This window comes from Hoplias malabaricus, chromosome 8 (assembly GCF_029633855.1).
Source record: "Hoplias malabaricus isolate fHopMal1 chromosome 8, fHopMal1.hap1, whole genome shotgun sequence".
In the NCBI taxonomy this organism is placed as follows: Eukaryota; Metazoa; Chordata; class Actinopteri; order Characiformes; family Erythrinidae; genus Hoplias; species Hoplias malabaricus.
The window spans coordinates 3,360,669-3,386,240 of NC_089807.1; the positions used below are offsets into that span (position 1 = coordinate 3,360,669).

The 25,572-nt window shown below is 40.7% G+C and overlaps 1 protein-coding gene across 1 annotated transcript in view; it reads right to left on the reverse strand.

Annotated features, from left to right (window-relative positions):
• The window catches only part of pdss2 (prenyl (decaprenyl) diphosphate synthase, subunit 2), a 39,679-nt gene that overhangs the window by 6,460 nt on the left and 7,647 nt on the right, over positions 1–25,572 (reverse strand). Inside the window, exons 3-5 of the mRNA XM_066679409.1 lie at positions 17,282–17,416; positions 10,631–10,829; positions 3,080–3,154 (exon numbers count right to left, since the gene is read on the reverse strand). Coding sequence (XP_066535506.1) covers positions 3,080–3,154; positions 10,631–10,829; positions 17,282–17,416 — 409 coding nt within the window. The remainder of the gene's footprint in view (positions 1–3,079; positions 3,155–10,630; positions 10,830–17,281; positions 17,417–25,572) is intronic.

Below are 25,572 nucleotides of genomic sequence, written 5' to 3' on the forward strand. Positions count from 1 at the left end.
GTTTCTTATTCTTTTGATTAACCAAAACCCTGCTGACATTAATGGGAGGTGTTTTCTCCACTTTACGAGAGCCCCACTTGATCCCGAGCCGTTAATGAGGTAATAGGGCTCTAGTTACATTCAACACTTACGACCTGATCCAAGGTCAGAATCTGAAACCTGAGGGCAGATTTACACTAGTGTGACCTCTGCATAGTACAATGACCCCAGACCTGAGTGAAAATCCTCCAACTTTTCATGCTCCAACTCAGTTTCAAAGTCAGAGAGAAAGAGAACAAAATGACTCCCCCAAAAAACAGTATCAAACTTTTGGAGAGAAAGTCTCACTTTCCAAACGAGCTGAAACTGAGAGGATCAGAGGGTGAGGGACAGAAAGTTCTAGACTTCCTCTACGATTAATACCTGTTACCTTCAGCTGAGAGGAGGAATAAATGCACAAAGCAGCAAGCTGGGACTGGACTGGGGATAGAGTGAAACCTGAGCCGTCTTTGAGAAGGAAAAGTGATGCGTTCCTCTGCTCGGAATCCTCTCTGCTAAAAGGGGTGAAGAGAAACATGACCCTGAACCATCTCTCACTAGTCGCCCCCTCGCTCTCTCTTTCTCTGTTCATTAGGGACGTGCGATACAGCAAAAATGCCACATTGCAATACTCAAAGCTATCATTACAAGGCACCAGAATGTTAATGATGCACCATTTAAGGAAGAAGAGAATACAAACACAAAGCGTAGGCATTAAAGCATCGCTTCATCACTTTATGACAGTTCCCTATTGTTGAGGATAGATTTTTAATTCATTCATTTAACATTAAGTTTTGGTTTTAGTTCTCGTCTGAATGGGTCCCAAACTGTGGTTTCAGTACACGTCAAGACTTTTCTCACTCACTCCTGATTTCCGTAGATTGCTCTTATAAACAGAAAAGAGGCCTTGCTCCTGTTGTCTGCAGTCCATACACATCAAGTCACTACTTAATCCTTCATTAAAAAATAACATTTCACTATTTACTAAGAGTCTCCATTGTGTGAAGGTGTGTTTCAGCTCTTCTGTAGATGGAGGTGGATGAAAAAGGAGACGACAATCATCCTCTGCAGTGATCTGAAGCTGCTCATTTACACACTTGTGTAATGTGAGAAGAGTGTTTATCTACAAATGCATTGGTGTCAAAGACCTCTATCTGACCGAGGTTACAGCCTGACAGCTTTAGGAGGAGGGACAGGTGATCTAACAAGGTGAGCAACCTTCAATCTTCTGCTTTCCTCTTTGGCTTTCAAGCCTTTTACCACCATAACCTTTAGTCAGCTTAAACAAACGGCTTGGCTAAAAATAACATTTCATTTTACTATGTTTTTGGCCTTATTCCTAATGTGTTTTAACCAATGTTTAAAACTAGACATACAAGGCTAAGTCTGTGGGTGATTTGGTCTTTACGCTAATTGAAAATATAATGTAAATTTGTAATAAAACAAGAGTAAAGAGGCACTAGGCGAGCCTAGTTTTGCCGGACCGATATTAGCCATATAGCCATACATGGCATTTCAAAAAACAGGAAAACCTTGTCTAGGGAAGGTCTGGAGGAGTTTTGGTGCTTCATATCAATGTCCTTGTTTACATGTGGTGTTTATTTTGTGATTGTGTTGTACAGAAAACATGGAGGGCAGGTAATAAATGCAGAAATGTAAAAAGGAGCACAAAGTCTTGTTCATAATGTATATAACAGCCGTATCAGTGTTTTTCTTGTTCATTTTATTTAACGATTAAAAACTAGATCTACCACCAAAGAAGGCTGTGCGCAGCAATATGGAGTTTTATAAACAAACTAACAAAATGTCTAATAATAGGACAAATGTCTAATAAGACAAATTCAGCAGTCCTCCTCTCTCTGTGAGATATGATGTGTGTCTAAGTGTTGCCGAGTTCTCAGCCGTCCTCCTGAGCTTGTGAACTAACCAACGCCGAGCCAAGGCTCTGGCCAACACACGACATAAACACATCCCCAGAAACACACACAAACAAAGCGCGTTCCTGTCTCAGGTCCTATTACGTTTCGCTCTGAAGAACCTACTGTTCTTTGGTTCCAAATGGGAACTATTTTTTCTGGTTTGTGAACCAGTTTAAGTCTGTGGAAATGTGCGGAACGTGGCTGTGACACCATAATAACTACAGTAAACTAAATGTAGTATAAAGTAACTTCTAAAAGAGCATCATTAAGCACCAGAGGCGGCAAAGTAAAAAGCTTGTGCTCTCTAACCCTCTAGTACAGAGGTGTCATACCCACAGATTTCAAGTAGCATATGGCTCTTTTCCTCTTTTCCAACTGCAGCTGTTCCATTCATAATAAGAATATACATTTTTATTTGTTGGATCCATGTACCTTTCGGCCATTTCATATTAATTTGTGAAGTTGAAAAAGGTTTTGCTCTCTTTTGCAGAACAGCCTTAGAACCACACTCTGAAATCATTTTACAGATCATTTATATTTTACAGCAAAAAAGCCACGGAATCTGCCACTGTGTCGCATGATACTGGGGATGAAACAGGGTTTTCTTTCAAGAGTGTGATTAGATTTTTGTCTAAAACGGCTCGAGTCGATTCTCTATTGCTCATCCTCACAATCCTGGAACATGGGGCATATAGAGTTTTGATACATTCATAATTATTTTCAAAGTCTGTTCCAAACTTGTCCCACTGAGCAGCATCTCTGTTCACAGTGAGATAAACCCAGAGGAATAAAGTCAAAATAAACAGAGAGGAGTCAACTCCCAAAGATTCGATTCTTAGAGCATGGAAATTAAACTCATTTGACTCATTTTAAGTTTGCGATTGTCATAAGAAGCTGCGGATGCTGTAGTATTGGTAGCTGTGTGCACACATATTTGTGTAAATACATAGCTTGAAGCTCCAGGTAGTAAGCCTCAGACGTGTGAGGACAGTTGGATGTGAACTTTCTTGACCTGAACGTGCCACCTCTGATCAGCATAGGAACTGACATTTGTATCTTTCTATTCTTGAATACATTTGTGGTTAAAATAAATAAAAGTGCACCTCTGCTGGTGATGACATGAAACTGCAGCAGGTTCCTACCTCAGCGGAGCTGGAGTTTTCATGATAGACACCCTGCACCATGTCTCCAATAGCACTGGAGATCAGTTCCACCACCTAAAACAACACAACAAAGTGTGGTTTAGAGCTGTGTGATGACATTAGTGTAGCAAGGTCCAGACAGCCTTGGCTAATGTTAGAAAGGAGTAGGTTCAGAGCCAACTTTTTTTCAGCTGACAAGCATTTAGAGGGTTAGTAGAGATTAACATGAATCAGTAGAGGAGACAGTGTGACCAATACTCCGTATTAAACAGATGGACAATCAAAACAGTGCAGTGTCCAGAGAGCTGATGAGTTAATGAGGCTTCTGTCATCTGGCAGAGAGAGAGACTCTCTCAAAGATCTGACAAATCAAAAGATATCAAATTACATTATATTTGTTTTATATGTGTAATATTATTACATGATGTCTGAGGCATATTTGTTTCTGAAAATATTTTGTTAAATTTAAATTAAATCAGAAAGAAGTGATGATTTTACGAATGCTTGTGCATCCAGGAAGACCAAGTACTTTAAAAAACAAACAAACAAACAAACAAACAAAAAAAACCCCAGACATTATTAATCAGGGCTTTTTTAAAATCTAGTTTCTGTCCCATCTTTTTGAAGGTGTGATTTGTAGTAGCTGACCCACTCCTGCAGGGGGCACTGCTCAAACCCACGCCACTTCTAAATTAAACACTGTTTGCCCTTTTGCACAGTTAGCCACATATATTCCTTTCATTTCATCCATCCTTGCATCTCTTGCCGACTTCTGCACAGCCCTTCACTTCTCCTTTTCCCGCTCTATCACTCTTTTTTCCTCTCCTCCTTCTCCTCTGAAAGAGTCATCTGTTGAGGAGCACGACGCCGAACGACGGGGAAAGGCGGAATGGATCATGTGCCGCTTCATTAAGTCCAGACATTCATTTTCTTTTTTTTTTTTCATATTTCATATTCAGTTACACAGCTCTGTTTCTCTCCAACTTTCTCTCAATTTTTTCCTTATTCTCTAACTTTCCTCCTCTCCTCTCTCTCTCACTCGCTCCCTGTCTGTGCCCTCTAAGTAACTGGATCCTTGAGGAAATATTGAGGCAACTTGATTCCTTCAACCAAAGCCCAAAAAGGACAATGCCCCTACAGTGTTACCAGATGTGCTGCCTCAAAACGCTCAGTACAGGGGGGAAACTAACGTGTGTGTGTGTGTGTATGTGTGTTTGAGGTAAGGTTGGGGGGGCTTTTTTTGGAAAGTATCAGATAAGCCCCCCTCCCTCGTCCTCGTCTCATTCCCAAATCCAGCCGGTGTCGCGTTTCGCCGACAGGTCTGTGAGGGGAGGAAAGAAGAGAAGACCTGGCTGGGATTACCTTACCGTTTATGCTAGTGCCGAGCCAGGATCCCACTCTGTCTCTCTCTCACTTACACACACACACACACACACACACACAAAACGCACCAAGCCAGGACCCCACTCAAGGCCACATAATACACATCACAGATCATTCGACTGATGAAAAAAGCACTTAGCTATAGAGCTAGCTTCGCTGATTTTGCGTCGCTAATGGCCTGATGCAAGCCTTGATGCTAAGCGCAAAATGCTACCAGCACTAAGCCTCATTTGTCAAGGCAGCCCAGTGTAACACCATCCCATCTCTGTCTAATAAAGAGCAGAAAACTCAAAAGTTTGGTTGCTGTGTAGAACCTCAATGTGATTTCTTACAATTTTCAAAAACCCTTAATTGGATGTTAGCCCATTTTCTGCATTGTGAAACACTAGCTGGTATTAATAGGTATGCTAGCATTGCTAACTTCACATTAGCACACCATGCCACACTGAATCATAAAAACAATTGCCTACTTTTGACACCGCTACAGTTGAAGTTATTCTGGATAAGATTGTCTGACCAATGATGTAAATGTAAATACAAGCTAAGTTGGTGTGCACTGCACCATGGAAACGTGAAATATTGGCTAAAGTTCACAGTGGCTGCACACAATAATTCATTGCTAGCAACATTATATTCCTGGTACTGATTTATTCATGTTATGCCTGTTTAAATGTTGAATAAAATATTCCATGGCTCACAACTGAATATTTGTAAATGACAATGTTTTGGGATGTGGCCCTGGAAAGGTTGCTATGGTGATAACATTACTGACCTGTGTATTGTACAATATTACCAAGTGTTCTTCCCGTGTGACAATGCTTCTTGTGACAAAATGTATAATTGGTAATCACACAGATGTGTTTAAATAGAAATTAAGAATTCCCCATCCCTGCAAAGAAGAGGAGATCAGAGAGAGAGAGTGTTTACGATCCATTGGAGTCCCTGTTATGAATGACTGTGGCATCACTGAGGATCACACTCACCATTGACCAATGATTGACCAAAACAGTGTGATTTATTTTGTAAAAAAAAAAGTAGGGAAGAAGAGGAAGAAAAACAGGAAGAAGAAGAATACTTAGGATTAAAGCTGGGAGCTGAGTGGCTCACAGACTCACTCTCTGGGCCCTGTCAGTATCCTGTCAATCGTCCGCGAGCAGGATCTTTATCACGACCCACTGCACAAAAGGTCGAGTTACACACAGCTTACAAAAGCATGATCTTTACTTACAGTTCTCTCTCCCTGAGCGAATGAAGTGACTAACTGCGGTATAAACACTGCAAGGCCTTTTCCCTGCTCTATTGTTTTATGCGAGTTAAGTTTAAAAAGTTTTACAACTTTTTTTTACTAAAAAACGTGTAGCAAAAAAAATGTAGCATTCACAGGATCTACTCAGATTCTGCGACTATATAAAAAAAGAAAGGCTCTGACAGGCCGAAAAAGAAAGCAGTCATAGGGCTTTAGTGATGTTCTATCCACCTCTACCACCAGGGGGAGGTGTAGAATGCTAATGTTTGAAAATGAAAGAGGAATAAAATATAGCCATTCACTTGTTACAATGTAGTTTTCATTACACTCTCCATTTTACCCACAGCACACATGATAATCACAAGAGAGTAGTTTCTGTAAAAAATGTGAACATAAGGTCTTTACTGAAAGACAGTTTAGCTTCATCATTTGGACACTCATCACTTTGGCCATTCATAATAAATTCTATGATTTTAAAGACAACATTCATACATTCCTATAATCTTCCATAATGTGATATCTTCTGCCAGATTTTGATTATGTCAAGTTTCATAAATAAAACAAGCACTTCTTGTTGAGTTCATTGAGAACCAAGCATTTATGAACAGTGGACGCTAGCACAGGAAGAATGAATGGGTGGGAAAATGATGCTGTTTTAAAAGTACTCGAACATTTAACATCACATTAAGATTAATCCATGCCTCAGATGACAGATCACTTAAGTGGTTATATGTCATTCTGTTGTCTGTGTCATTCCCATATAAGTTATTCTAAGCCCAGTTTGGTACAGTTAGCACACGGCAGAAACGTTCCAAACCAGAAACGATTTGCCCAATGAATGTAAATATCGCAGGATACATCTTGCTAACATGCTAACATTTTAGCATGTTAGCATGTCTGCACTTTATGTAAATAATGTTATATATTGCACTTCTGGTTAGATGCTAACTACATTTCATTGGCCATGTACTTGTACTTTGCACAATGACAATAAAGTTGAATCTAATCTAATCTAACAAGCTAACACTACTACACATTGAACTAGCATCACACAGTAAAATCCCTCACACACATTTAAATTAAAGACTTTGTTAGTAGTAGAATCCATTTTGAATACTGTTATGTAAGAGTTGAAGTTGCTTTCCTGGTTCACGTTACAAAAGAAACCTTGAAGAATCTTCACACCAAAGCTCCAGTGCAACACTAATAAAGGTCATTTTACACACAACACATGTCTTGGCTAGCTCTACACACTATGAGCCAAATCATTAAGACCACTCAAAACAGTGCTGATTATTAATGGAAACAATGCTGCAAATGCTTCCAACGTATTTAGGTGGAAGTGGTAATGGTCTTTTTTATTGATTTTTTAAATATTTGAAACTACAGCCTTCCATTAGTACTGACAAAATTACCTACAATTAAACTGTTTCTATTAATTATTGATTAAAGCCAAAAATATTTATTGCGTGTCTTGTAAGTTGCTTTTTATATACAAGGTTAGCTGCCTAGAAGCCAAAATATAATGTGTGATACAGGAATGTGTGTAAATCCCACCTATTCCTTTATGTCTGGACTTTAAGTTTTTTTGCGAACAGAACCGAACGATGCTTCCTGAACGGCGAGAACATTAGTAGTGTGTTTCAGCCAATCAGCCGCAGGCAAAGCCACACTCAGCAAAGATGAAAATCATGGTGTAGTTAGTCACACAGTTTTGGGGGGAATTTGGGCCTCGGTTTCCTACACAGAGCTCTGGGACGCAGTGAGGGACTCAGAGAGAGGCTAAAGTTTCTGCACATTTGAAACATAACATCGAGCTGCAGTGATATCATCGCCGCAAACCAAGAAAGGAATAATAAAGTCTCACTTCAAGTTCATCCTGTGAGGTGTAACATTAAATCGCCGTCTGAGCAGCACAACAGTTCTCTATTGACTTTGGCATCCAAATATTCCAGAGGTCAGAAAGGATGTGAGCAGAAATGATATCATGTATATGCTGGTAAAAATCACGTTTTTGATGATTTTCAAAGTAAAAACTTAACATATCCTCTACAGGTTACAGGTAAATTACTAATTACTTGCTGAATTTTGTGGAAAAAAAAAAGAAAATATTAGGTTGTATGCAAATTTATGCCACATTTTTAAGCTGTTATACACTACACAACTTTTTTTCCTCAGGTTGCACTTGCTGTGCTTTTTAATAAAATAATAACATAAAACACACCCCATTTCTGCTTTTATGGGTTCATAATTTACCTTTATTTTCAGTTATATAATACACACACATTAATATTATTATTATGATTATTCACCCATTTGGAAACATAATTACTATATTCATTATTATAAAACTTTTCAAGAAATGTTTATATAGTATTGTAAAATATATCATTTTTAATGTTAATGAATATGAAAACTGTAAAAGGTTTATAGGAGTGTGGAGTTCATTGTAGTTACAGTTGCTATTGTTCAGATGTAGAGCTGTGGTAATAAATTTGGACAGAGCTACAGCACACAGCCTCAAGCACAGCATAAGACAAAGTGTGATTTTGATACAAGACTAAACTTTTGATTCTCCTTAGAGGATCAGAAACTGCAGTGACCCGAGACTGACCCCTCATGAATATCTGTCTTGTGTGTGTGTGTGTGTGTGTTATGGCTGAAGTAAAGCAGAGGGAAACGGGTTTATTTTCATCCATGGGGAGAGGTGCATTCTACAGCTTCATGTGGTGACAGAACCTGTCAACGTACGCCTGCTGCCTTGTGTGTGTGTTGTGTGTGTGTTGTCTGTGTGTGTATATATAAACATACACATACATAATGTGTGTGTGTGTGTGTGTTCACGTGTCTGTACATTTGTGTGTGTTATACACAAACGCACACACACACATATATATATATATATATATATAGTAATAAATTAAATGATTAAATGTCAAATATAATTTGACTGCGGTGTACTGTTTGGCTGATATGTGTAAGGACGCTCAATCACTGATGTCTGTGTGTGTGTGTGTGTGTGTGTGTTGCCCTCCTGGGCTGGTTTTGGTTCAGGAGCATATGTCTGAGCTATCCCTCATTAAACTCACCTCATTATCCCCTAGCACTCAGCCAATCTCTGCCTTCTCTCTCTCTCTCTCTCATACATACACAAACACACACATACACACACCCTTAATCCTTCAATTCAGACGCCAACACGAGTTGTAACACCTGTTATTACATCATTTATAACTAGTTTGGACACCATGAATATCACTGTAACCCTTTGAAAATCCTGGCGGGCAAAAATGCACGAAAAAACATCACACCACCATTCTTAAACACATTTTTACAATATTTAACCTTAGACACAATGCAATATAAAGCTGTTTCAAATTTCACACACTGAATTATAGTTAAAGAGAACTATATCTTCTCTCTCTGTAATGCATAGGCTTTTCTGAGCACAACAGGCGTAGAAAACTATTTTAAGACAATTATAAATCATGTCATATTAATATTATACAATATAAAATATGGACCTCTGCACAGAAAAAAATACAGAATAAAAATTATGAGCAGAATAAATTTAAAACATCTACTTGCTAATGGCTCCTATGCTTCTAAAAGATAACTAAGGTAATTAAGATATCTGCAATGACTAGTTAGGCCTAAAAAATTTGGACGGGCTGAAGTTCCGAGTTGTTGTATTGGAATCGACACCAAGGGAGAAACATTATGATCAGTAAGTTCCTAAACACAGCGTCTCAGATCTGAACAAGAAACTGGTGGTTTAGTGTGTGAAAATGTGTGTGTGTCTCTGTAAGAGTGTGCAGGTGCTGCTTTGTGGGTTCAGTATTGATTTGTTGATTAAATCAGTCAGTGGTGGTCTGGCTCACACACACACACACGTACGTCAGCTGTAAGTGCTGTTTATCCCAAAGCTAAATACCAACAATACACTTATCAATACAACTAACTGGTGTACTGATAACCTCCACTGACCTTACACACACACTCCCTCTATCTATCTCAGCACACAGTCCAATAATCAATATCAGAGTTGCGGCCCTTCATTCACATTTCCTTACTGAGTCAGAAGCCCCAGCAGATCTTTTATTGAGTCTGTAAGAGCGTTTCTAAATCTAATTCTTTTTAAAGAACCAAATTCAGTTCAGTTAAAGAGGAACATCTGCAAATGGCTTCAGTTCGTTTTGTGTTCACAATGCAGCTGAGTGTTAAAAAAGGAACACAGTTCATTTTATGGTCATTTTTATGGTCAATGTTAATAACATACCGAATTTAACAGATTTAAGCCTATTATACAATATTCCACTTGTCCCAATTCTCTAAAAGTTGTTCGTAAAATCATCTGGGGTCAATTAGATTTTGCTCTGGATCTTAAACATTATTGTCTTGTTTTTAAAAGGTGAAACGTGAGCATAAAATAAAAAAGTGAGGCTGCCTATGCATATGACATCATCACATTTCTCAGGGCATTACGTAGCAGTGCAAGAGCAACTTGTTTTAGAAGTTCTTTTTTTTTTTCATTATTTATCAAATGAAAGAAAACAAAGGGTCATTTCTATGCCATTAAAATAGAGCAGTAAACAGTGAAATTACTAAAGCAATTACTACACCATTAAAGATAAGTACAGGAAGTGTCTTTTAACAATATACACTTCATTTGGAAAATCAATGCAAAATTTGATTGCATAATTTACAAAAAAATGTGTCTTAATTTAACACAGCACTTTAAGAGCTAGTGAATGCAGTTTTACCTGCGATTATCAAATTATAAGGCAGCAGCTCAACTTTTTATAAAAAAATTACAAAAATGACAAAACAGAGCAAGCCAGTATTCCCATAAAACTTAAATTAACGTTTAGTTTTTCTCTTATACGAGTGTTTATATTTTACTTTGGTATAGACTGAGGTACCTTGGTGTTGTTGAGCTGAGCCAATCCCGTACAAGCGTTCGCTAACAGGAAGTCCCCGCTCAGGACAGCCATTTTGTTCCCAAATTGCATGTCCTTGAATGGCCCATCTGAACACGTCCAGTCTTTCAGATTCACAATCCCACGATGCACCAGGAACGCTGTGTGGATCAGCTCTGTGATCTCTGCCAAGTTACGCTGACTGAAGAAAGAAGGATAGAGAGAGAGGAGGAAAGAGAGAGCGAGATGAAATTTTCAAACCCCATTACATTACTACACCCAAAAACAGGACTACGGCTGGACAAGTTTCTGGACTCACCCAATTTCAGCCCAAAAAACAGTCTGGAATTAGTAGAAAAATCAGCAAAACCTGTCCAAACAACTAAACCAAAAAATTCTGTCCAAATCTGACTATAACCAGTGACCAGATATTATCTCCTTTAGAGGACATCAGGTCCTCTTCATCAGACAAGAGAGGGGAAATCATCCAGGCTTTTCTCCCCCTGACACACAAGGCCAGAAGCTGTAATCTTGTGTTGATTTGGCAGTTTCCAAGCCCTAATCAGCCCCATGTCCATTCACACACACAGGGACACTATCGTCTCGGCCGGTTGACGACCGCTGATGACCACTTAGCTGTCCTCCAAGGAGGGGAAAAAGGGAAAAGAAGCCCTAATGAGATGATTCTGCTGGGTCTCTATAGGTCTATATGAGTGTTAAATGTAGCGTTGTAATTACACATTAGACACTCAAATGTGTGTTGTCATTAAACACGGTTTCTCCATGCAGAGGTTTATTTATTTATTTATTTTAAAAGATATCTTTTGGCTCAATCACACCTATTGTCCAGAGCAGTGAATCTTAAGTGAGCTGTGATGGAATCGCTGGTCATAAAGCACTTCTGGGATGAGCTACCAGGTCAAATGCATTCAGTTAGGATGGTTTGAATATCATTCTTTAAAACTTGATTTTAAAATGTGTACAGGGTGGGCCATTTATATGGATACACCTTAATAAAATGGGAATGGTTGGTGATATTAACTTCCTGTTTGTGGCACATTAATATATTGGGGGGGCTTTTCAAGATGGGTGGTTACCATGGCGGCCATTTTGAAGTCTGCCATTTTGGATCCAACTTTTGTTTTTTCAATGGGAAGAGGGTCATGTGACACATCAAACTTATTGAGAATTTCATAAGAAAAACAACGATGTGCTTGGTTTTATTCTTTCATGACTTATTTATAAGTTTCTGACCACTTATAAAATGTGTTTAAAGTGCTGCCCATTGTGTTGGATTGTCAATGCAACCCTCTTCTCCCACTCTTCACACACTGATACCAATACGGCAGGAGAAATGCTAGCACAGGCTTCCAGTATCCGTAGTTTCAGGTGCTGCACATCTTGATGGTATGGTGTGGTATATGGGGTACAAAGATAGTGGAGCCATTCTTCATCAATGGAAACCTCAAGGCCACTGGATATGCGAAATTTCTACATCATGATGTGTTTTCCCATTTATGCATTGAAGCTGACATGTTCCGAGTTTTTCCAGCAAGATGGTGCACCACAACATTATGGGTGTCAGGTCCGAGCATTCCTAGATGAAGAGTTTCCTGAAAAGTGGATTGGTCATAATGGGCCAGTTGAATGGCCCCCAAGGTCTCCCGATCTGCCCCCCTTAGACTTTTATCTTTGGGGTCATCTGAAGGCAATTGTCTATGCTGTGAAGATACGAGATGTGCACAGCATAGTTTTTCTTGTAAAATTCCCAATAAATTTGATGTGTCACATGACCCTCTTCCCATTGAAAAAAACAAAAGTTGGATCCAAAATGGCTGACTTCAAAATGGCCACCCTGGTCACCCCCCATCTTGAAAATTTTCCCCCCTCCCATATACTAATGTGCCACAATTAGGACGTTAATATCACCAATTATTCCCATTTTATTAAGGTGTATCCATATAAATGGTCCACGCTGTACATTTAAATACCACGAAGACATTATTTTGCAAACACCCACTCACTGGCTGCTTCTTCTGGAAGGGTATTAACAGGTAGTTTGTTCCCTCTGCTGCTTTTCTGGGAAGGCTTTACAGGTCTGGTTCCCAAAACTCTTATCACTCCACAAAACAGAGATCCAGGTCTTCACAGCCCCGTTCTGGGGGATTCACACCCAAAGCTGACACTTGACATAGAGCATGGTGACCTTAGGGCCGTGTGGAGCGGCTCCAGAGCTTTTGCTTTTCTTTGGCACTTTACTTTGTAAGTTAAATTTTTCAGAAACTTTTGCTCTAATTTTCCTGACATTGTCCATCCTAGCTAACAAAATGTGACAAAGCCTGACATGCTATATGTAGTTTAGTTAGAACCTAGTCTACAGAACTGACTCTTCTAGCTAAAGTGCCATATTGTTAAAGAAAGCCTCAAGCCATTTCAAGGCAAGAACGAGCAGATTCCTATTTATTTTGAGCCAAGTGTATTACAGAATCTGACACGTGTAAAGAATCTTTTCTTTTTAATAAGGAACGATAGGAGATCTTTATAAATGCATCTCTTTGAACAAAAAGATAATCACCCATTTTAGCTTGCTGAGCTTTTATTGCCATTGTATTGTTATGCTAAATTACCTGAATAGTCCACAGGTCAATACCAGAATATACATTTGTTTTTGGTCCTAAAATCTGTACAAACCTTTTAAAAAGAAAGAATTCTGGCAGTGCCATTGTGTACAAGCAGTTCATATAATTTCAACAGCTAAAGGTCACAATATCTAATGCAAAGCGTTGGCCAGAGGGGCATAAATCCCCCAGCAAACGGCTGTGGAGCAGTGAAACTTTGTTCTCTGGAGTGACACAGCTAAGATGAGTTGGAGTGGTGTTTGGGATCCAGAACTAATCAGCCATCATCAGTACTCGACCTCAGTAATGTTCTTGTAGCTGCAATCAAAATCTTACCGCTTTTATTTCCACAAAAAATGATTCCCAGAAGAGTTAAAGCTGTATGAAAAGACATATGGCTATATAGTGTATTAAATTACAAAATAAAGACATGTCTAAAAACGTTTGCTTAAAGACATTTAACAAAAAATTACCTATGACACACAATGTTATGGACACGGGGAAATAAGAGATTGGTCACTTAAAGGCAAGGTTATAGCAGCAGGAAATGCCGTTCAAAAATCCTCAAACTAAAGCCCATCAACTGAGGAGAAAAAATGAACAGTCTCCATGCAACCGCCCAAGTCAAGCCTAAAATCCTATTTTCTGCCAAAAACGTTCCTCTTTGGCTCCTGTGTGTGCTGGAGTCAGTGGGAGGGGCAGCATAGTGGGTATAAATAGCTTTGGGACCCAGTTGCCTAGCAACCGATGCCACGGCGCAGAGGGGGTCCGCCCCCGACACGCCCCCTTTCTCCATCCGCTCCATTTTCCATCCGCAGATTTAACTCTTCGTATGCGGCGGTGTGCGCAGGGTGTGGAACACAAGGCCCTTTCTCTGAAGCGGTAAGTTCTGGACAGAAGTTCTTCCTTTTAATGTGCATTAATGTTCATTTATTTTTGGCCCATTCATCACAAAAGTCTTCCCACAACGTAGAAAGCAACTATACTGAAATGAATGAATATGTTAGCGATATAGTCTTCAGCTACATTAAAATGCACACACTGGATTCAGTCGTTCAGTTTGTATAATCTTTACAGAAAAGCCTGACATGAAATGGGACACTCTGGAGCCACTTCACCATCCCAAATCTCAAGTGTCAAGTAGAGGGTTTAAAGGCCTAGCAGTGGTACGGGGTTCTCTGGTGTGAACAAGCTCTATCTCACCTGATCTCACAATGCAACTCTTAGCTGAATGGCACCAATTCTTAAATGCTTTATGTGTTCTTCCTTCAAAGCATCAAAAGAACTTGTACTTTATTATAAAGTTTTAAAACGGCCAAAAACCTTTGGTAGACAAACGGATATGAACCCCTTGTACTCAACTGGCATAAGTGGAAATAACGGACGAGATTAACACAACTTGGACTCAACTGCATAAAGTGGACACACTTGTCGGCAGCCACAGAGGTCCTTGTCTTGAGTTGCTACTGCTGGGGAGCTCTGCACAGTTTAAATAAATAAATATAAAATATTTAGCTACATTTGACTCCCTGTGACATGAGACATTCTGTAAAGAGAGTGGACCTAATGAAAGAGAAAAAGCCGCACTTCATATCTGTCACTGTCCTCATCTTCTCCGCCTTAACGAGGTGACCCAGCTGTCTGTCTATCTCTCTCTCTCTCTTTCTCTCTCTCTCACACACACACACACACACACACACACACACACACACACACACACACACACACACACACACAGCGGTGCTGAAGCAGAAGACGTTTTACAAATGCTGTGTGTCAAATGGGTGGAGAGCAGATGACTGCTGCATCCATCAACACACACTCCTCTGATGATCACACACACTTCTAATGATCTCACACACACACACACACCTCTAATCATTAGAGATATATACACGTGTGTCTGTGTATGGGTGAAAAGACAGTTCCGAACCTATATTTAACCTTAAATTAAGACCTGAAAATGCAGTGTAAGGTTATACTAAAAAGCAGGACAAATCCTCACAAAATTAAGGGTAGCCCTGTCCTGAAAATGTGTGTGTGGACGAACACACACACACACACACACACACAAGGATAGGAAACTACTTCATTTATGTTTCCATGATGCCTTATATCCAAGCAATGGAATTATGAGGTCACTTCCTGCTAGGGCTCCAAGAACAGTGGAGCGGCTGTGGATGGGCGAGCGAGGGAGCGAGAAAGAGTCAGTGGGGAGGAGAGTGAGAGAGAGCGGGATCCCTCCTCAACCTCAGAGAGAAAGAGTTCATTCAGATTCTCTCTCTCTCTCTCTCTCGCTCACACACACACACATACACATACACACACACACACCAGATGCCAAATTAAACAGTCGCTTCTGGTAACTACTTGGCACAGAGGGCCAAAGGGACAGACACACACACACACCACACAGAAACACTCCTGGAGACTGGCAACATTATGATGGAGAGTGTGTGTTTGTGTGGAGGGCATATTAATTTTGCAGCATATTTTGTTTTACTGCCTTTAACTGGACATTAATCAGATATTAAAGGTATTTTGTGGTGTAAAATAATTAATTTAAGAGACTCAATTTTCTATAGTTGTGGTCAACGGAATAAAGATTACAATACAAGAACAGCATTTTATTTTCATTCATCCCCTTTTATAAAGCAACGTCTAGGACATCAGGCCAGTGTCTGGGTTCCTATCACCATCACCATCACCTTAAACCAAATATCTCATCAAATGTCAGCACTGCACGAGTAGAACGTCAAAGACAATCTGGAATATGAACAATAGGTTCTTTAAAACAAACAAAAAAATAAATACATATATAAAAATGCTGGTGTAACTGCCTAGGCATTGGTCGTATCATTGCGCGACTGCAAGTTTAGTGATGCCCCAGCCATCCGTAACCAGGATTCAGAGCTCTCTCTCTGTGTTAGCTGGCGTAAGAGAACTGGACATTTAGTGTTCTCCTTCAAGCATGCTGAGCTTCAGTGATACTGCGTTAGCACCAGTTTAAGCATTAGCAGTGGTACTTCATGTTATCCTTACCCCTCCCAGCTGGAGGAGCTCTAGTGAATTGGTGGAATATTTAAAGACTAAAATTGGGGAGGAAACATTGGATTTAAAGTGTTAGGGAAAGGAAACGTCAAATTATTATTTAAGCAAAACTAGCTCTTCATACCAAGGAAGCCATGTTGATGAACAAGAAGAGGAGAGTGGTTATTTATTTTATTTAATTTATTGTTAAAGAAATGTCGGAAGGGTTTCACATAAAACCAGGGGTATGATCAAACTTTTGATGGGCAGAGTACCACTCATAAAAAGCTCCACTCATTCTGTCTCACCGGCTCTGTCTTTCAGCCCGAGGTGTTTAACAGCCTTAAGCTCTGGTCATTAGCGAGAAGTGATTGCCACCTCACACACTCTGGTCATGTGACCCAGAGGGGGCTTGAGGGACTGAGTGAAAGAGGCCGAGAGGAAAAAAAGAGGAGGAAATGGTAAGAGAATAATAGAGAACAATTTTAGAAATACCAAACAGAGAAAGAAACAAGGTGTGTGTGTGTGTGTGTGTGTGTGTGTGTGTGTGCACGCACGTGTCTGTTCTTCTAAATGTAAGATCCGTTCACTCTCTGTTGGTGAATAAAGAAGGAAGCTTGCATCACTGTTAAAGTTACTCCTTGCTGGCTGGAGTTTTCATCATGCTCATCATCTCTATGCGCAGAGACAGTAAAAATTTGCCAATGGTACGTATTTACCAACTTATTTCATGCAAACCACAGAAGACATTACATATTCCAAACATTCATTTAAGTTTAACTTTAAAACATTCAGCACCAAATTCATCAAACTGAGTTGTACTTGTTTTCGTAAGTCCTGTGTTTGTCCCTGCATCTGTTTCAGTGCCAATCACCTTCTCAAAAAGTAAGGGATTGTGTTATTAACTTGTGTATCCATTTATTTTAGACCTAGACATAAGCGTATGTGCATAAAAACAGTTTAAATATATTTACAACATGTTTTTGACAGTCAGTTTCATTCATACCTGGGGTAGATGCCACTGACCATGTCCGGCAGGAGGGAGTCAGATGTGGTGTTGCTCGGCCCAGCAGCCTTCGACAACAATAACACGACCAGCCCCCGCATCTGGAGGTTATGCTTACTGTCATATACAAATCCCCTGTCAGACAGAAAGAGAGAGAGAGAGAGAGAGAGAGAGAGAGAGAGATTTATATGTTTTCAAACAAAAATTATAGCAGTTCACCTACAAATTAGTGTTCGGAATTTTCAGCTGGAACTACATGTGATGTCCTACCAGTTTCTTTAACAGAGTCATTCCTAAGCTGTGATTTAGCGTCAGTAAATTTCACTCGGATGTGGACATGAACAATACATGTACTGTACGTAAGAAATACTTGTAAATGATATATTTTGTCACCTACAGCCCTAGTCTAATACATGTAAATAATAAAAAAGCCCCCCCTGAAAAAACCCGCAAAGTAGCGAATCCGCGAACGATGAACCGCGAGGTAGCGAGGGATTACTGTATTCACATAGGGCCCACCACACTCCCTTCCTACTTGCAGCCACAAAATTGTTCCTTCACATCAACACTAAGTTTGCTGTTGAAGTTTATGATCAGCAACTAGCTGCATCTAGCAACATTTAATAGTATCCTTCACCTACCCACTAGGCTTGCTGCGGCCAATTACGATCCAATCGGCAAACAGCTATCCTTTACAACTACGGTTTCTCATTGAGCCTAGCACACGAGTACCCAAACCACGCACTGCATGACTAGCTCTTCACAGGGGTCATCAGGTTGGCACCTCCATCCCAGACCCACCCCTCTCCAACATAGCTATACAGTCCTACCTTTCCCTTTACCATCAACAACCGTGAATCCACACTGGACTCCCTGGTGACTAAGGCTGTACCTAGCCCCACTGGCACCGTTAATGCATACTCAGTGCAACAAGTTCCATGTGAACTTTATGTGCCACATCACCAATAACCACAATAGCACCTCTACAGTGTATTTCCCCCAAGTAATCTGTGCTCTCCTTCTCCACAACCACCGACTAGACCTTTCAGCTCTTTCTGATAACTCCTTCACAGCTGCCTTTAGTTTCCAGCCCCTGATGCCAAACTGCACAAGCAGGGATGTGGCAGACTTGGCTACAAATCCCCTAACACCTATCTCTACCGGTCTTACATGTGCCTGCCACTCACATTCCCTCACCTCAGCCACCAAGTCTGCATACTTCAGCTTCTTCCTTTCAAATGCTTCATCTACTGCATCCTCAAATGTAACTGTTAACTCTATGAAATAAACTATCCTTTTACTTTCAGAGTAGAGCACCATGTCTGGCCTCAGTGTAGTTAACACTCTGGGACCTGCAGGTTTTTTTTACCTACGTCCACCAGCAATTTCCAATTTCATACTTCACTCCATCTACCAATATTTGTAGCATGTGCACACTCTCAAAAACAATTTTATTACTACAGCCACTCATAAACCATTAACCTCTAGGTGTTTGCTGTCCATCAAACATGCTAAAACCCATAGCACCTGATTATGTCTCCATGTATACTTCCCCTCGACAAACTAAACCTATAAGCTGGTAGAATATGCTTCAACGTGCCAACCCTTGTACATAATCTACAACTAGGGTCTTCACCAAACCACTGTTCAAGATTTTGCAGTGTTGGAAGGATGTTATAAGTTGCTCCCAGCAAAAACGTAATACGACTTGCCTCCATCGCCCACAACTCTTGTCAGGAAATCTTCTGCTGCTCTAGATTCTCCCATTGAAGCCACTGGCCTTGCTTTGCTTGTGACGCAACCATGCCTCCTCTTCCTGCTCACGAATAAAACTCTCTCTGGTGATGTGGCCTTACTAAAAGGTTTTCATGAATCACCTGACCCAAGGCCTGCTCTTCCACATTGCACTTGGCCAATCATGTCCCTTAGCTCTAATGAGCTCCTGGCTACCTGCACGGCCACTTTCAGATTCCACTTCCTTCCTGCTTTTGTAACTGGCGCTGTTGCTTTAACCACTGCATCTTTCAATCCTGACAAAATCCTCTCACAACTCACCTTCGCACATTTAAATTCCTCAACTAAATTTGTGGGAGGTAGCTCCAGTACCCCTCACCCATACCATGCCATGCTACTTAAACACTGCGGCGCCCCTAGCCACTTCCCTATGGCCTTGTTAATAACCCTGTCCATCCTCTCTACGTCTGTGATTGAAACATCATAAACCGTCAATGGCCACCTAATATGAGGCAGTAAGCCAAACTGCAGACACCACAATTTCAACTTCCCAGACAAACACGATGTATCAATGCTATTAACAGCCTTCACCAGTTCAGCCTTTATGTCCACAACATGCTCGGTATCATTACTGCACTATACCATCTACCTAAACTCTTCACTGGTCTCTCCAGTACCGTAGCAATCATTTCTCCAAAAATTTGCATTTGAAAAGCGTGCTGAGAACCATAAGCAGTGATCAAAACTAGACTTTTGGGTGCTGCCAATCAGAGCAAAATGAGCAGGCAGTGGGTGGCTCTCCCGCTATGGACACATCAACCTGAGCGACTGAAGGGTTTATCGATTCTAGCTTTTCTTTTTACAGGGCAGTCAAAAGAATAAATATATAGAATATGACTACAGCTCTGTGGAATGAGCACATTTTCAAAATATGTTTAAAAGCATTTACAAAACACAAACTGATTGAAAATCAGACCATATATGGACCTGGAACGTCATGTGGCTAACAAGACACATACATATGAAGGGAGAGAGAGTGCCACCTTCCCCACCCAGAGACTGAGCCCAAGTGTGCTTCCTCTGGCTCCCGTCCTCACAATGACAGTGACGATGCTTAGAGCACTGCGGCACTCAGGCAAAGTCTGTTATTTTACACTAATGAACCATTCATTTGCGCTCCATGGAAAAGAAAGTCCAATATCTTGGACAAAATGCTAATATCAAATTGCATAGTAAGCAGTTAAGTGGCATTTGGATTTGTTTAGTCTGGCTTCAGGGCAAAGCCTTTAGCAGGCGTCTGTTAACAGGAGTTGTGAGGTTGAGTGATTTCACACGGAACTCTACCTCTCTGAGGGACCATCAACCCTTAACTGTGCTCTTCTCACTCTTCAATTTCCCCTCACAAAAGCAATAAAGCCAACGCTTGCTGTACGGCAGGTGTGAACTGTCCTTTAAATATTCATATCAGATTTATCAGCTTTAGTGGTCCCACATGTTTCATTTAGTGTCGTGCTAAAGACCCATGAGAGCTGTACTGATATGCTTTCACCTCACAGAAACCCAAACACAGACAGCTTCCCTACCTTGCTACGGCAATTATGATTAAATAATTAAACTTGATTTAAAATATATATATATTTTAGAGAGAACAGAGAAAACACACCACACTCCTCACAGACAGTCACCCGGAGGAAACCCACGCAGACACAGGGAGAACACACCACACTCCTCACAGACAGTCACCCAGAGCGGGACTCAAACCCACAATCTCCAGGTCCCTGGAGTTGTGTGACTGCGACACCACCGTGCCGCCCTGTGTAGGTCTCATGATTATTTGAAATAATTTGGTTGAGCTTCACACAATCAAAGCCTGGCACACACCTCTTAAACAACTGTGATAATGTAAAGGGGTAGAAAGCTAGTATTGAAAATGAAAATTAGGTCAAATTAGCAGAATGGGACGTTACCCAGTGTCCACGGATTTAACCTGATCTCTGATTAAAAGAAAGCTTTGTCAAAACCTCTCCAAGTGAGTGCTGTATCATCCGTTTAAAAGTGGTTTGGTGTGAAAAACTCTGAACAACAAATAAATATGCAAGACCCTGTCCAATGAAAAAATTTTGACCTTTCCCACATGTGTGTGTAATGTTGTTTATGAACGTAAAGACATACCATGAGTGAAATAAGCAGTCAACATCATGGCTAACCTTTTTCGGCTTTGGTGAATCCAAACAGCCAGGGTTTCTGACATCATAAACCTTAGAAACGAAACCCACTCAGATTTTTGGACCAGTAATGGAGGCTAAAGTGGTGACTGCGTATTCATAAAACTGAATAAAGGTAACGTTGTAGGGTTACATCAAAGCCACTATAAGATATTCTGCTTTTATTTCCTTTCTAATTGGATTTAATGAGAAGATATTTAATGTAATATATTTAATGTAGATATTACATTAATGTACAGATATGCAGATATATACATTAAACGTAAGATATAGCACAGTTTCAGTTTGACGATTTGTCAATGAAACGTGTTCCTCGGTGGAAGGCTTAAGTGTAGGATGCTTTATTTTCCTCAGGGCATCACGTGGCAATTTAGAGAAAAATTGGCTGAATAGGACCCTGATCATCCGTCGAGACAAACACATGGTCTGTGTGTGTGTGTGTGTGTGTGTGTGTGTAGACCTGGGCTTCCCACCACAGCAGCAGAAAAGCCCCAGAATGCTCAGTAATTGTATGTAAATGTGGAGCACAGAATGCTTGCCTAATGAGGCGATGGTTTTTTCTCTCTCCTCCATCCTGGGGGTAAAACTGTCCCCTCCTTTACCCCTTTTCACTAACAGAAATCTCAATATCTCACTCTCTCTCGACTCGTTAATTAAAGCTGTGTGAGGTGACCTGAGGTTGTAGGGCATCAGTGTTATCAGCTCAACTGCCTTTCAACGCTGTCATTAATTTGCTGCCGTGTGGCAGATTAGCGCCAGTGCTTTCCAGGAACAGCCTTTAGCTGCGCAACCTGCTAACCTTTCTCTTACAAAAGATCGCCGCACAACGCCACAGCTCACTCTTCAAAACCATCTCAAGAGGTCACAAGGTCACAAGCGGTCAAAGGCCTCTTGTCTCTGGGACAAAAACATGGTCTTTTTGATAATCAAACAAAACCTGTCATAAACATCAGGTTGTTCTCTCAAGAGCCGAATACCTTTAAGTCTTTGTTTCAAAATCAAGATGATTTTAACTAGCGATGCACTGAAATAAAAACATTAAAACTGTAACTGAAATTCAGGACATAATTTGCCTATGAATAAACATATAAAACACATTCTTACTTCTTAACAGAACTGTCCTTTCCACCTCAAATACTACAGCACTCACAATATGGCGTCTAAGCCTGCGTTCCATACGTCTCTGATGTCACCATGCCCAATGCCGGGAGTCCACCAGAGGTAAAAAGCCTGGGCTTCAAAGCAGTTGAGATGTGTTCTCTGGAGGGATGGAGCGCCATCCGATTTCTTTGGGATAAGCTGTAGTGGGGTTTGTGTTCCAGAACTAATCCTCCAACATCATTACCTGACCTACCGAACTCTACTGTGGACAGAAATATTCCAACATCAAGTTTAAGGACTTCCCCAATAACTCCAGATTAATTTGCTTCATTTCATAAGAACATGTTGTTGAGCAGGTTTCTGACTTAATTTTGCATCCTATTACATTGTGAAAATGTCTATGTCCTTTAAAATATCTTTGTTAACACTGCTATTTGACTATTTAACCAATCTTTGAGTGTTTGTCGTACTAAAGAACCCTGTGAACCGTACACAGGGCAGAAGTGTTTTTAGGTTTGAACTGATGTACACATTTAAAATGTTGTTACCTCACAGTAAAACTAGTTTTGGCTGTTTTCATTTGGAGTTTTCAACTATATCTGATTACTGACTAAACCACGTTAACCTTCTTGTTATATTTTTCAGGGCTGAACTTAGGAGCCTTTTTTCACAGCATAGGTAAAGGCACTGGGTTTTTCAGACTCCGCTTGTTTCCTTGGCGATAAAATTGTGCCATTCCCGTGGCGACAGTGGTCCTGACTCCGCCTCCAGGGGAGAGAAACGCTCATCATGAATCAGTGCCATGCTAATGGAGACGAGCTGACAGCCAGGCACGCCCCCTAACACACACCGCAGACTACACGCCTCCTCACGACCCCCCTACCCTTCAGAGAGAGAGAGAGAGTGAGAGAGCAACAGAAAGAGAAACACTCAAAGGAAAGGAAAATAAGAAAGAGGGGAATAAAAGGTATAAGTAAAGTCAAATGCGAAGGAACAGAATCAATGACATCTTACCATTTTTAAATATGTTTTACATAGGTTTCCATAAATATATTATATTTAAAAACAATAGCTTTTTATTTATAGTTTTTCATGAAAATTTCCCATAATTACAGCTGCATATCGCTTTAGCTTCGCAAATGCTGTTATCCAATTTCTACTTCTTCAATTTTCTTCCTGTTTCTCTGCTACATTTTTGCCACGCAACTGGTCCTGCAGTTTTCAAGATATAAACATCACTCCTATTGTCATTGTTCACTTTGACTGTCCAATTCATGCTGAAATAAAGCTTTCTAATCAGTCAGTTTCCACACAGCACATAGCATAGGAATAAATAAGGTGCCACCATTTTTGCAACTTTCTTATGTCACAATGAAATTAAAACACCATCACCCAGGCAACCATATGAGATTCCACAGTAATCACTTGGTAACACCCTTGCAACCACCTGGGACCATAGCAACCACTTAGCATCAATCTAGTAACCACCTGGAACATTTTATAACACCATAGCACCGACACAGCCATAGGACACATCTTAGCAACTACCAAGAAAAACCTCTGTAACATGAATAACAACAAAAGATACTACAGCAATCAAAGATGGCATAGCAGCCACCTGGGATGCTATATAACCACATAGAAATACCTTAGCAACATCAAAACACCCAATTAGCAAATCATTTCGGAGTCCTTAGCGACCACCTGGGACACCACAGCAAACACCAGGAAACATTTTAGCAACCCCATTACGCTGACTGAAATACACCATAGCGAACACCTGAAATACAATAACAAATCAATCTGGTGACCACATAGCAAAGGCCTAGCAAATGCCTGGTGTTTACTAGCAACACCTGGGAACCACTTCAGCTGTGCAACCATTCTGCAATTTCCTCATCTAAGAGCTCTACAGAATTTCAGGTGAGTGTGTGATAACCGGTGGGGTGTATATAATGAAATATAGTAAGGCAAAATTAAAGTTGCAAGCCTATACCCTCCTGTACTAAACATGTCTTTGCTGTGAGAGTGCAAGGTTTTATTATTATTATTTTTTCCACTAAAACATTCCTATTCTGTAGGGCTCCTTTGGTTTAGATGATCTCCTAACAGATAGTAAAAAGTCAAAGTCTGTGACCTGTTAAGGATTCCAACAGCAGTTTGCTGTTAAACAGGTCACCCTCTGAAGGACCTGGTCATTCATTACCCTTGGAAGCAGCTCCATTACTCACAATGCCATCGCATCTATTCCTCTCTGCAGTCAACAACACCACCTCACATTTTTTAACATGACTAATTCTGATGCAGGGAAACCTAGTGGTCTGTTGGCTTTTTCTGTGCCCTTTATCCACTATTTTGGCTCAAACCATTATAAGAGGACTATATAAAACAATGTTTATGTCACTATCCTACACCAATACCCCATTGATCAAATACACCAGGTGCATTCAGTTCAGTTCTAATGGGATAAAATTTTAGCTGTATTATTGGCACTGTACCTTGAATTAGTAATTATTATTATACCATGTATTATACCATTTTACACCATGTATTTATTCATTTATATTACATAATCAAATGTAATCACGTAGTAATAGCATTAAAATATTTATACTAAAATTAAATTCTGTATTTACAGATTTGTGTCTGGGCGGTAGGTGGTGCAGCAGCTGGAGTTGTGGGTTCGAGTCCCGCTCTGGGTGACTGTCTGTGAGGAGTTTGGTGTGTTCTCCCTGTGTCTGCATGGGTTTCCTCCGGGTGACTGTCTGTGAGGAGCGTGGTGTGTTCTCTCTGTGTCCGCGTGAGTTTCCTCCGGGTGACTGTCTGTGTGGAGTGTGGTGTGTTCTCCTTGTGTCCGCGTGGGTTTCCTCCGGGTGACTGTCTGTAAGGAGTGTGGTGTGTTCTCCCTGTGTCCACGTGGGTTTCCTCCGGGTGACTGTCTGTGAGGAGTGTGGTGTGTTCTCCCTGTGTCCACGTGGGTTTCCTCCGGGTGACCTTCTGTGAAGAGTGTGGTGTGTTCTCCCTGTGTCCGCGTGGGTTTCCTCCGGGTGACTGTCTGTGAAGAGTGTGGTGTGTTCTCCCTGTGTCCGTGTGGGTTTCCTCCAGGTGACTGTCTGTGAGGAGTGTGGTGTGATCTCCCTGTGTCTGCGTGGGTTTCCTCCGGGTGACTGTCTGTGAGGAGTGTGATGTGTTCTCCCCGTGTCTGCGTGGGTTTCCTCCGGGTGCTCTGGT